The sequence below is a fragment of the Kogia breviceps genome, chromosome 5 (assembly GCF_026419965.1).
Source record: "Kogia breviceps isolate mKogBre1 chromosome 5, mKogBre1 haplotype 1, whole genome shotgun sequence".
Lineage (NCBI taxonomy): Eukaryota > Metazoa > Chordata > Mammalia > Artiodactyla > Physeteridae > Kogia > Kogia breviceps.
This window is the reverse complement of record NC_081314.1, coordinates 59,298,943-59,312,262: the sequence shown is the minus strand read 5'-3', so window position 1 is coordinate 59,312,262 and position 13,320 is coordinate 59,298,943. Positions and strand designations below refer to the sequence as shown.

The 13,320-nt window shown below is 32.0% G+C and overlaps 1 protein-coding gene across 1 annotated transcript in view; it reads right to left on the bottom strand.

The window, feature by feature from the left end:
• NAALADL2 (N-acetylated alpha-linked acidic dipeptidase like 2) overlaps positions 1–13,320 on the bottom strand; it is a 1,506,494-nt gene that overhangs the window by 221,976 nt on the left and 1,271,198 nt on the right. Inside the window, exon 13 of the mRNA XM_059063915.2 lies at positions 8,197–8,292. Within this exon, the coding sequence (XP_058919898.2) occupies positions 8,197–8,292 (96 nt within the window). The remainder of the gene's footprint in view (positions 1–8,196; positions 8,293–13,320) is intronic.

Sequence of the window (13,320 nt, the reverse complement as noted above, 5' to 3'; positions counted from 1 at the left end):
TTACAGGTGATCACAGAGCTTCTTATTCTGATTTATATTACTTGTATAATTATATTCTGTAATAAACACATGTCAAAATCAGTTTTTACATATATATATAAAAGAAAAATATATGCTCAGAAAATAACAGTTTTTCTACTTATTCCTATCTTAATATGCAATAATAACTCCTTTAATATGTTGTAGCAGAATATCTACTTTGATGAATAACTTCTCTTTAAAAAGGGAGTCAAATTTTGACAAGCTTATATTGTGTGATAATTTGCTTTTGAGTAATAAAAACAAAAAAGAGAAACTGATAGTATAAGGCATGCCTTTAGAAGCTATATTTGTGCAGTATAATGAAACACCATAAACCAAACCTCTCTAGGCAAGAAGAAATACAGTCAGCGTACTCTCCAATTTTAGTAAATGAAGATATTGAGTTTAATTATACATTTATAAAGAAAATACACACCTGTAATATTTCCCTTTCAAAGCATAAGAGGTTGGTTTTAATATCCTATCATCTCCCTTGAGTAGCTCCAACCAAAATTCTTTATTACAAAGTACAGTCTCTGCATTGAAAATACATATTTGAGATATTTTCTGGTTTAGCTCATGTCATGAACACATAGACTGTAGATCTCTATGGAGACATTTTTGTATCTAGTAACAATAATTTGATATAGCAGAAAAATTTCCAAAGTGTTTTAAAAAATAAAAACAAAAGCTTTAAATCCACAGCTTCAGAATAATCTCAAAGGTACACATAAACAGGATTAAAGAATATCATTTTGCTTGCTTTACTAAGTAGAATACAATATTCTCATATTTTATCCAAACAATACATCAACGTTAGAGATACTTGGAAGACAATCAGATTTGCTCATTCAGATTAGAAATCATAGCCAGGTTTTCTAAGCATTTAAAGAACTGCACCAGAAATTCTATTAGCTCATGAATACAACATGCCTTTGAAATTCAGGAAAAAGAGTAAAAGATATTTGGTCTCATCCCTTTCCTCTTACTTCATACAAGGCAACTGAGCTACATTTTTAAACTATAGCTGAGAATGACATCTCAAAAGAAGTAAAATCATTCTGTATTTTAGTTTGCCTCTCCATTCTGGAGTTATGAGTAGGTTCTTTTAAGTTTTCAGTTACCATGTTATAAGAATCTTAATATAACAACTGGTACAAACATTTAAATAGTGACATTTAGAGATAACTGCAGATTCATATTTCACAAGTCACGTTCTTAAAATAATATATTAGCAGAATATGACTCCATTAATTAAAGTGATGCTGGTTAATCATTTCTAAAGAGTGACAGCCAAGTGCAATTAATATTAACTGAAATGGTTAAGTTACAATTATTTAAATGTTTTTCATCACTGAGGACACTACCATTAGCCTTTTTCCGCACCACTGCAAAACTGAGTTAAAACTTGTAGCTATAAGTAAGGGCAAATACAACTATATTGATAGAATATAAACTATGTAAGAATTATTAGCCTTGATTTCTAGGCTATACACAAATGCTGCCTTACTCTGCAATGTAATCTGACTCTGATACTTTCTCCATATATATAATGGAAATAAATATTATATTATTCCTACTGCTTTCTCTTTGTGATATTGTAATGTACAAATACTTTTAGTAAAAGATCTCTATTTTGACATTATGTAAGAAAAAAAGAAATGTATATCCATTTAAGAATATTTTAAAAACCATATACTAATAAAAATATTAATATTGCTTATCCTATACTAATTAAAAATAAAAGATCCATTTTTTATAAGGTGGGAAAAACAATGAAAGGACTAATAAACTGATATTTCTGGAGGAAGCTCACAAGCAGAATTAGGTCACTTGCTGGTTTCCATGGTACCACATGTATAAGGTATTTTTTGTTTTATTGGATGTACAATTCATACTCAGAGGTTTTAAAATGTAATATAGAGCATTTGGGGTTCCAGAGGAAAAGTACTATTAATTCAGTAATATGACAGATAGTACCTTTTCTATGCCACCCCAAATGCTCTATATTCACATTTGATTTTAAAGTTCTTTCCTTCTAAACATAGCTGCATTTATTTATTTATTGAATGTCTATTATGGCAAACTTTTAGCAAGAAAATGATAATAAAATATATTAAATCCTAAAACACATAAATACAGGACATTACATCATAGAAAAGTAGATCAGAGAAAGGGGTACCAAGCTGGGTGAAGCTATTTATGGAAAATAGCAGAGAACTGAGGAGCAGGCATAAATGAAGAGAAAATCAATTTTAAATTTCCAAATAATTGGTTCAAAAGTTATAGTAAATGAGCAGTTGATTGGGTGAATATACTTCTTTCCAATTAAAAAAAATGTGATAAAACACACATAACTTAAAATTTACCATCTTAATTACTTTTAAGTGTACAGTTCAGTGATATTAAATACATTCATAATGTATAATCATCACGACTATCCATCTGCATATCTGTTTTCACCTTTTAAAACTGAAACTCTATACCCATTAAAGTGTTAACTCCCCACTCTCTTCTCTCCCTCACTCCTGGCAACCACCATTCTGATTTCTGTCTCTGTGATTATGACTTATCCTAGGAATCTCATGTAAGTGGAATCATACAGTATTTTTCTTTTGGTGACTGGCTTATTTCACTTAGCATAGTGTCCTCAAGATTTATCCATGTTGTAGAAAATGTCAGAGTTTCCTATCTTTTAGAGGTTGAATCATATTCTGTTGTATGTACACACCACATTTTGCTTATCCATTCATCCATCTATGGACACCTGGGTTGTTTCCACATTTTAGCTATTGTGAATAATGCTACTATCAATATGGGTGTACAAATATCTCTTCAAGATGTCACTTTCAATTCTTTGGGGTATATACCCAGAAGTGGAATTGGTGGATCATGTGGTAACTCTATTTTAAATTTTTTGAGGAACTGCCATGTTGTTTTCCACAGCAGCACTACTATTTTATATTCCCACCAACAGTTCATGAGGGTTCCAATTTCTCCAAATCCTCACCAACACTTGTTATTTCCTGCTTTGTTTTGTTTTGTCTTTTGATATTAGCCATCCTAATGGGTGCAAGGTGGTGTGTGGATATGCTTTGGAACATTTCTCTTCTTAGAATAGCATCATCCTGTAGATTCAATGAAACACTCTACCCTGCGTTATTTGTCCTCTCCATTTTGCTTTTTGTCCTCATCATGAATACTGTCAGGGTAACATCATCTTTATCATCAGTGGTGACGAAAATGTTCCATAACGTATACTATTCAGTGCAGTAGTCACTACCCATATGTGATTACTAAGCATGTGAATTGTAGCTAATGAGATGGAAAAAATGAAATCCTAATTTCATTAATTTTTAATTTAATTTAAATCCATATGTGACCAGTAATTATTATATCAGATAATGCATTTCTAGATCCTACTTCTTCCTGAGCTTTAACCTCATGTACCCAACTGCTTCCTTGACATATCTGCCTAGATGCACTATAGTAAACAAAATTCCACATATCCATTGTCAAACTCATTATCACTTTCTTCAGGCCAGCCCCTAATGTAGTTAATTCAATAATATCAACTTTGCCCAAGATAGAACTGTTCAAATGATTCTTTACTATTCATTCTGCTTCATGTTCCATATCCAGTAAATCATATATCCTGTACATATCCAGTGCTAGAAATATCTCTTAAATCTATCTTCTCTTTTCTAAACTACACATCATCATTTCTTGCACACTAATACCAACAACCTACTCTTTAAGGAACTCTCAAGGGAAATTCACTGATATTAAGATAAAGTTAAAATTCTTAAATTCCTCAAGCATCACCTCTCTGGTGAATTCTTCAAGTCTCATAGAGGTAAAATCTTCATCCTCTTCCCTCCCATACATTGCCCATATTACTACCATCTCTTTTAGTATGTTATATTGAAATGATTTGCTTACCTTGGACCCACTCTTGTATATTAATTGTTTTTTATTTCAAGTGTTTTGCTTCATCCTTGGCTTATAGTAGGCTACTAGAATGCTTAGATATCTAATAACAATTTATGAGCTAAATGCTGATGATTTAGAAATATAATGAGAAAATTCCTAGGTGTAGAAGGAGAAATAAGCCTATTTCAAAACATGAATCCATGGTGATTTTTATTCATTTATTAAAGGATTAAGCAGCTAACATTTATATTGGTATTTCATTCATGTTTAGTCTTTGGAAGAATTAGTTTGGTCTCTATGATAATTTTTAAAAACAAATGCTATTTTTTAAGGTAATTATAGAGGATAAGAAAACATCTGCAACATCGATGTAAGGTGCAACCCTTCAGCAGTTTTATACTGTACCATCTGACTGTCCCTGAATCCATGAGAAATTACACATTTTGGCATCAATATTGAGACTTATTCATTACTTTCTTAGGTTTCATGCTTTATATCAAAAAGACAAATGCCAAGATAAATTCAAACTTTGTAAAACATATTTTTTTTTAAAAGGAACTACAGGACAACATTGGAAAACTACTTACTAGGATTCAACTCACAGCTCACATCCCATGTATGAGTGTGGTTTATTTATTTTAAATTTATTTTTAATACAGAAAAGGACTAATGATAAATTATTAACTTTTTAATGCTTAGAAGTTGTAATTTAATTTGACATAAATTATATTTGTGGTATATAACAAAGGTCTAGAATGCAATTATTAATTTGGAAAAAAATAACAGATTGTATTATATGAACATTTCTATAAGATGTATATTTTTGTATTTAATTAGATAACATTAAATATATGATTGTGTTATAGTGTTGTGTATCAAGTTTAAACTTTTATTGGGAAAATAAGGAATAGTATCTTCAGTATTTCCATTGTTTCTGATTTCTTGAAAATGTTTTAGTATTGATATAATAGCAATAATAACTGTGCTTTATCATTTTATGAAGTGTTCCTCATATTTTATATCATTTTCATAATTAACAGTGACAGAATTTAAACCTATCTATATCTTTCTATTCAAAATCCAGCACTATTTCTATAATATCACACTATATGTGGATTATAATAAACATGTGATATACTGTGAAAATACCACTATTATCCTTACTAAAACAAAATATTCTAAAGACCTCAACCATTCACAAATTAAATTTTATACTCTATTTGTACACTTTAACTTATCACTATATTCTCAGCATTTAATTAATTTAGTTATATGCTTTCATATCTAAGTTGTGTTTTTTTCCCTCTCTTTAAAGTAAAAGCTAAATGTAGAAAATGCAAGTAAGGGCCTATTTTGAAGACATTAGCACTAGTATTCTTTAACGTGTCAATAATTATACTCAATTATATACATATTGCATTTCCAGAGAAAATGTACACATCATCTTTTCAATCTCAGAGAATCCTAGTGAGGAAATCCATTATGACTGTACCACTTTTTTATGTAGAAAATAAAGTTCTACTAAATAATATAACAAGTTGGGAGTCAAGATAGAACTAAAATCCATATTTCCTAATTTTGTGCTCTGGTCAATCCCTCTATATTTATACTTTCATTTTGTTGTTGATCAAAGAAAATATGATTTTAAAACAAAGTATCTATTAAACACTTTTTTTTTTATGGTTTAACAAGTTCCTATGTTGGTGAAATAAGACTGAACCTCTGAAGCACAATTTCTTCCCTTGGCCTGAGTCTACAACATTAGTGGTTACCACAGGTAATGTGATGACTGGGGAACCAGTATAAACATTAGGTAAATATATGCCATCATTTAAAAATGTCATAGAACACCTGCTTCTGCACTTTAGATTTTAATTTTTCATACACATAGAATTCTTTCCACCATCCATTTAATGTGTTAAACATCTGCTTACACAAGAAATATACTTGAAAATACATGTAGAACTTGTACCAATATCTGTACATAAATTTGTGTCTTCTTTCAAATGGCCTCTTATTTTCTGTTTCACACTAAGTACTGAACTCATATTTATGTGTCAGGCCATGTTCTATGCTCCCCTACTCCCTTCTGACCCATCCATCCTTGCTTCCCAACATTCTCTCAGGAGTTGTAGGATGGCCGTGACCTCATGTAGCAAGAATCAGTGAGTGTTTATACCTCTAAAATCAAAACCTTTGAATTTTCTCTGGCTGGGAATTTCATGTGCTATACATTATCATCTCATTATATACCTGATATCAATATGTTCTCAAACTGCCCCTTCTATAAAAATCCATGAATTTCCTGATCCACAGAGAAAAGCAGAAAAATTGGAGAAAGTATTATTCTTTCATTGCCCTAAAAATCCTCTGATGCCTTACTTAAAAATAAGTATATAAACCTAGGCTGTAAGTATCCATAACATTTGAACAAATATATACATACATACACATACATATAAACACACACACATTATCATCCAAATGTATATAGATATATATACTCAAATATATATATTTGAGATAGATAGATACAGGTATCAGATTTGTATTTCTTTCTTTCTCTTTCCCTCTCCCTCTGTCTCTCTCTCTCTCTCTCTCTCACTCTCTTTCTCTCACTCTCTCTCTCCTTCTTTCTTTGCACGTCAGGAGTAAAGATTTTAAATGCTAAGGAGTTATTATTTGGGGGGCATGTCTATTTTACTAAATCCAAATAAGAATGAATAATGATCAGAGGATAGATATATTCAAAACTAAATCAAGGAACAAGATTAGACTGGAAAGGAAAGAGCTATAAATGTAGTTAAAATTCAGAAATCTTGAGCTTAGGAGAATTTTACGTAAAATATGGTCCAAACTCTACTTATTTTAAAAGTTCAGAAAAAAATAAACGTACACATCTCTTAAATGCGAGGGTAGACCTAAAATTTTAGTTTTTGTATTCTGAGCTCATTCCATTGCCACTCATTGAGTTCAGTTATTATACCACAATTCCTCTTTCTAAAGCAGAAAAACAGCCTTGTAAAATTTCACTGAGAAGATTTAAGAATGATTCAATCTTTCAACTAAGCATATATAAATATGGATTATTTTAAGTGTACTGAAATGCCAATATTCTGTACAAACTCTATCCCCCAAAGACTGGTTATGACTGGTTAAATCAATTGTTGGTAAATGTAAAAATTCACATAATGTCATATGATCTCAGAACATTAAACTTATTTGCTCCATACTGCAGGATTTAATTTTCTTCATGCTATAAACTCACAGCCAAGTATATACCACAAAAATAGGTATGAGCATCATTGAATAAAAGCAATTATTGTAAATTCAGTCTAACTTTTTCTTTAAGAAAAAGAGCCATTTTGTTTTACTGCAACAATAAAGTACCACAAACAACAATGTACCTTAAACATTGAAACAAAACTTTGAAGATACAGAAATTCAAAGACTCATTTTGTATTGCCTTTAATCTAAAGTAAAGGGAGTATACTTGAGACTATACCACAAGTCTACTTTCAGATTAAGAATTTTATAAAGAATTTATTTCAGTGGTATATATACAATGGGATACTACTCAGCCATAAAAAAAGAATAAAATTTTTCCATTAGCATCAATATGGATGGACTTGGAGGGCATTATGCTAAGTGAGATAAGTCAGACAAATACTGTATGATATCACTTATATGTGGAATCTAAAAAACACAACAAACTAGTGAATATAACAAAAAAGAAGCAGGCTCACAGATATAGAGAACAAACTAATGGTTACCAGTGGGGAGAGGGGACAGGGAGGAGACATAAAAGGGCATGGGAGTAAGAGGTACAACTATTATGTATAAAATAAGCTATCAGGATATATTGTACAACACAAGGAATATAGCTGATATTTTATAATAACCGTAAATGGAGTATAACCTTTAAAAATTGTGAATCACTATTGTACACCTGTAATGTACAAAATATTGCACAACTGTACTTCAATTAAAAAATAATTGATTTTTTAATACAAATCATCATTTATTGGTCTGTATGATCTTGATTGAGTTGCTTATCCTCTTTACTCCTTAGTAAAATAATAGGATGTACTTGAAATCCTTTCTAGTATATTCTACAAATGAATATATATATATATGTATACATATATATATTTCTCTTGATTGGTTATTTTCCTTTCCTCCTTCTACTAACAGAAAGAACAAAACTTTCTCAATCTTTTCATGAATGCATTCCTCTCCTACCTTGGTAATGGTCTCGTGAAGTTTGAAAAAAGGATCCATTTCTTCAATTTTTGTTGCACGTTTAGGGAAAAAGCCTTCAGCGAGAAAACTTGGACCCTGTGGAAAACCAGAAAATAAACATTCTAAACTCTTCATTGATTTTGTTTTTCAAGTGCTTATTGGATTTTCTTTAAAGATGCAAAAGGACTCTAAATTGCTGTAAGGTTTCTGTTGATTGTTGGACTTCATTCTGCTGATATAATTAACCAGTCACAAAATATTTATAAATTAAAATGATTAGACCTCTATAACACTTGACATTATTTGTATTTACCAAAGAATGTTTTCTTACTCAGAAGAGATCATTATTTGTAGTTCACCCTTTTATTTTTCAAATGCAGACTTAGTGTAGAGTAAGATACCTTGACTGCAAAACCCATATCTAAAACCCCTTCTCTATTTTATATATTAAATTTTATGTTTAAAGACTGGTAGAATGGAATGTTTTTAATTTAAAAAAATGTCTAGGCAACAGGGTGCATAATATTTTAAATACTGCAAAACTTACTTCAAAACAATAGTAGGATATGTTTTGAGTAGAACGACCTCATGGCTTTATGTGCTGCCAATAAAGTAGTAACGTTGTAATAGACCCTTAGCGTTAAGATGGTTGAAACGAATCAAGATATTGTAATTAATCATTCTGTACTTGCAGATGCAGATAAATTTCAGGATGCAAGAAGACATGGGATGCTGATAAAGTAGCTATCTGCTATGGTCTGAATATTTATGCCCCCTCATTCATATGCTGAAATCCTAATCTCCAAAGTAACAGTATTAGGAGGTGGGGCCTGAGGGATGTGATTAGGTAGGTCATGAGGGCTTTGTTCTCATAATTGGAATTAGTGTCCCTATAAAAGAGACCTCACAGAGCTCTCTAGCCCCTTATGTGAAGATACAATAAGAATTCTGCAACCTGGAGGAGGGCTCTCACCTAACCATGCTGGCACCCTGATTTTGGACTTCCAGCCACCAGAACTTGAGAAATAAATTTCTGTTGTTTACAAGCCACTCAGTCTGTGATACTGTTATAACAGCTCAAATGGACTAAGACAATACCTAAAACAATGCTCTTATAGTTATCAACATTATAAGTATCCTATGAAACAATTATTATCTACATATAATTTTCATTTGAAAACCTGAAGTAACTAAACTTATTTGTCTTTAAAAATATAAGATTGGGACAGACTATTTATACTTATGCAGGTGATAGATATATAGAAAGAAAGAAAAATAGATGGTAGGTATATAGATAGGTAAATTTTTCAAAAACTATCATGGGAAAGATAGATTAAATCAAGTCTACACCAACAATGACCACACAGGATAACACATTTAATTTGAATTCTATTAGAACTATTTATTAGAGTAATCCAACAGCAGAACAGACTACATTGGGATATATCAATAGTGGGAAAGAAAGTTAGGATGATGTAGTTGATAGACTCAGAAGTCATATACATGAGAAATGAAACCAACATAATTGTAAGTCTTCATATATTACATAATTCTGTGATCAAGCAGACTCTTAACCCCCTATTTTGATCAATACTGTGATTAAAAAAATAAAGTAATTTAGCTGTTTTTTCCAGCATATATGCACTTTTCGATAATAAGACCATGAATCAACCAAATAGCTTACCTATCAAGACTAACACTTATTTGTCAAAACTTGTTTATGTTCCTCTCTTCATTTTACCCACCGATCTAAAAGTAATTTTAGAAACTGCCCAGTTCCAACTAGTATTCCAGTTTTTAAGACCTGCCATAAAACCACACAGCCAAGGCCTAAAATATCATAAATGCCCTTTACTAATTTCTCCCCATTTTGAGAGACTACTAAGACTCAGTGCTATGAGCTGAATAATTAATATGTGAAATCCTAGCCTTTAGTACCTCAGAATGTGATCTTATTTGGAAATAGTTCACTGCATAAATAAGTTAGAATGAGGTCATACTGGAATAGAGTTGGTCCCTAGTACAATGTGACTGATGTTCTTATAAAAAGAGGAAATTTAGAGACAAATTTGTACACAGGGAGAAAAGCATTCAAACATGAAGGCACAGATTGGAGTGATGTGTCTACAAGCCAAAGAACTCAAAAGATTGCCTCAAAATCACCAGAAACTGGTCAAGAGGCTTGGAACTGATTCTCTGTCACAGACCTCAGGAAAAACCAACCCTGATAACACCTTGAACTGTTAAGACAATACATGTCTGTTGTGTAAGTCACTCAATCTGCTGTGCTTTGTTATGGCAGCCCTAGGAAACTAATACACTCAGTCAAGGTGGTATTTTTCTTTACTGAAATAGGTCTAATACACTTAATTTTGTTTATCAACAGGGTTTTGTGGAGGTATTTTGCGTAGTCAACATAGAAATAGGTTAAAATTTTGGTTTTGCCACTTAACAGTTGTGCCATATTAAGCATCTTAATCTCCAAAGGATTAGTTACAGCATCTAAGAAACTTGGAGAATAACACATATTTCACAGAGGTGTTGTGAACAGTCCAATCCTGCTACATAGGAGACACTATGTTAATAACATTGATGATGTTGCTAAAAACAATAAATATCATAATAATGATGGTGGGGGTGGTAATGATGGGGTAGTGATTATGGTATGATGCTGAACTAAAGGAAATTCAAAGACTCTATCTATGATCCTGGGAGAAACAGTGTACAATTTGCATACAGGTATCTCTGAATTGACTTTAGTGAAAGTATGACATGGACAATTTGCAACATTCATTTTCATTTAATAATTAAGCTTGAAGTTCTTAAAAAGTTTGCCCCATGAATAGTTGTAAATAAACTTGAAATAATTTTATCTGATTAGTATACTTAGCAAAACAAAACTTCATAAATAGTGCAAAAGTAAAATATCAGTGAGCCTCAAAATGAATGATCTCATAAGAATAGAAATTGGGAGTTATAATTAATGAGGTTTTTATTGAACTTTCAATTATTCAAAACCAGAACATATTAATTTAAATTATCTATATGTGCCTTATTCTCTAATATAATCTCCTTCTCTTCCTGGTTCCTTCACCTATCTCTTTCATACCACTGTTTGTTTCTAGTGCCTCATTTTTTTAAGCATTTAAAAAATATGCATTTGACACTTACTGTATGCCAGGTCCTACACTAAATGCAGGATGTTGTCCTTAATCTCATGGAACTTAATCTAATGCGATTTGGATGATAATAGATCTAACATCAATGTCTTTGAAAATATTAAGACCATTCCTTTTCTATATAATAATCATCATTTATGAACAGGTATTTATATATCCTGACATAAAAAATAATGAAAAGATTAAAAAGAAGAATATATGTTTTGTAAAAGATTTTCACTGCTATCAAATTAACTATGATTGATAGCTGTTTGATAATGGCTCCCACCTGTTGATGAACAGAGGCAAGTAAAACACCACTAACCATTTAGAGAGCACTTTTGTTTAGAACAATTCATTGATAGACTGAAATGAAAGAGTAAGTTAAGATATGCAAAACTTAATATTGTATGTATGTCACATGGAGATCATAGTAAGATTATCACAGAAGAAATGATATTGATAAGAAAAGTCTATCCAGGATCTAGTTTAAAATTCAGTGTATCTCCCCAGTCTCTAAACTTACTTGTCCTTTCTGTAACATTTAACAATATTTACCACACCTTTCTTCTTTCAACTTTCTTCCCTAAAGTCCATGATTTGACTCTGTTGGTTCTCCATTCATATATTATTTTCTACCTAAAACTGGATTCTTTTCCTTTTTGAGCCTTTATTGTTTCTAGGTGGTCTACCCAATCTTCTCCTTATCACAGTCTCCCTAGGTGGTTTGGTCTACTTTTCTGGCTTCAATGACCAAATCCAGATTGATAATTCCCAAATCTTTATCTCTAGCTTAGTTCCTGTTTTTAGTTCATCATTTTTTGCCTACAAGAGCTTTCAGACACATCAACTCTGTTGCAAATCATGAGCATGAGTTCCCCCATTGTCACCTTCATTTCTTACCTTGGATAATAGCATAATACCTACATTTTACCCAAATGTGAAATTTTATGTCATTCTTGACTCTCATTTTTTGCACCCTTAGTACCACAGAGCTACACTAGCCATTTTCTTTCTAATCTATATGTTTAGACAATTCTCTACAAGTTCTTATTTGTTGCCATAGTCCAGTTACTCATTATTTTCACCCAAACTATGGTCTTTATTGTCTGTAAAGTCCAAACTCATTAGCATATTTTACAAACAAGTCCCAACCTATCTTCTTTCACCTTTAAACAAGTCTTTCTTTCCCATAAATTTATTTGCACTATTTTCATATAGCTACTGCTTAAGTCACAGCAGTCTATTCACCAAGCCTTGAATTCATCCTTACCTTCACTATCTCTGTCCCTTTGTGCCATTTCTCCTTCTGCCTGGAATGTTTTTTATTTATCTGTTTATCAGGCTTCTTTCTATAACTGTTTTCCTCGACCCTCACCAACCTATCAGAATTCATAGTTCTCTTGTCAGTCTTTCCATATCACCTTGTGTTTGTTTTTTACTCACCATTTATTACATTTTTGTTATATATTTCTGTTTTTATCACTATACCATGAGCTTTTTAAGACTTGAGACTCTTTTCTTATTAAATTAGTCTAAGACTGCCAGACAACCTTGAGTAAGTCATTAATCTCTCAAGTTTAGTATCATCCTCCATAAAGATGAAATGTAAATATACTTGCCCTTCTAACACCAGAGAGCTCATGTCAGGATCCAGCAAAATAACAAAGCATATAAAATGCTCAGTAAGGGGCTTCCCTGGTGGTGCAGTGGTTGAGAATCCGCCTGCCGATTCATGGGACACGGGTTCGTGCCCCGGTCAGGGAAGATCCCACATGCCGCGGGGCGGCTGGGCCCGTGAGCCATGACCGCTGAGCCTGTGCGTCTAGAGCCTGTGCTCCGCAACGGGAGAGGCCACAACAGTGAGAGGCCCGCGTACCACAAAAAAAAAAATGCTCAGTAAGGATGAAAGGACTACACTAGCACTGGATGGTGTTTGATTTTTATCACACTTGCTAGGAATGGC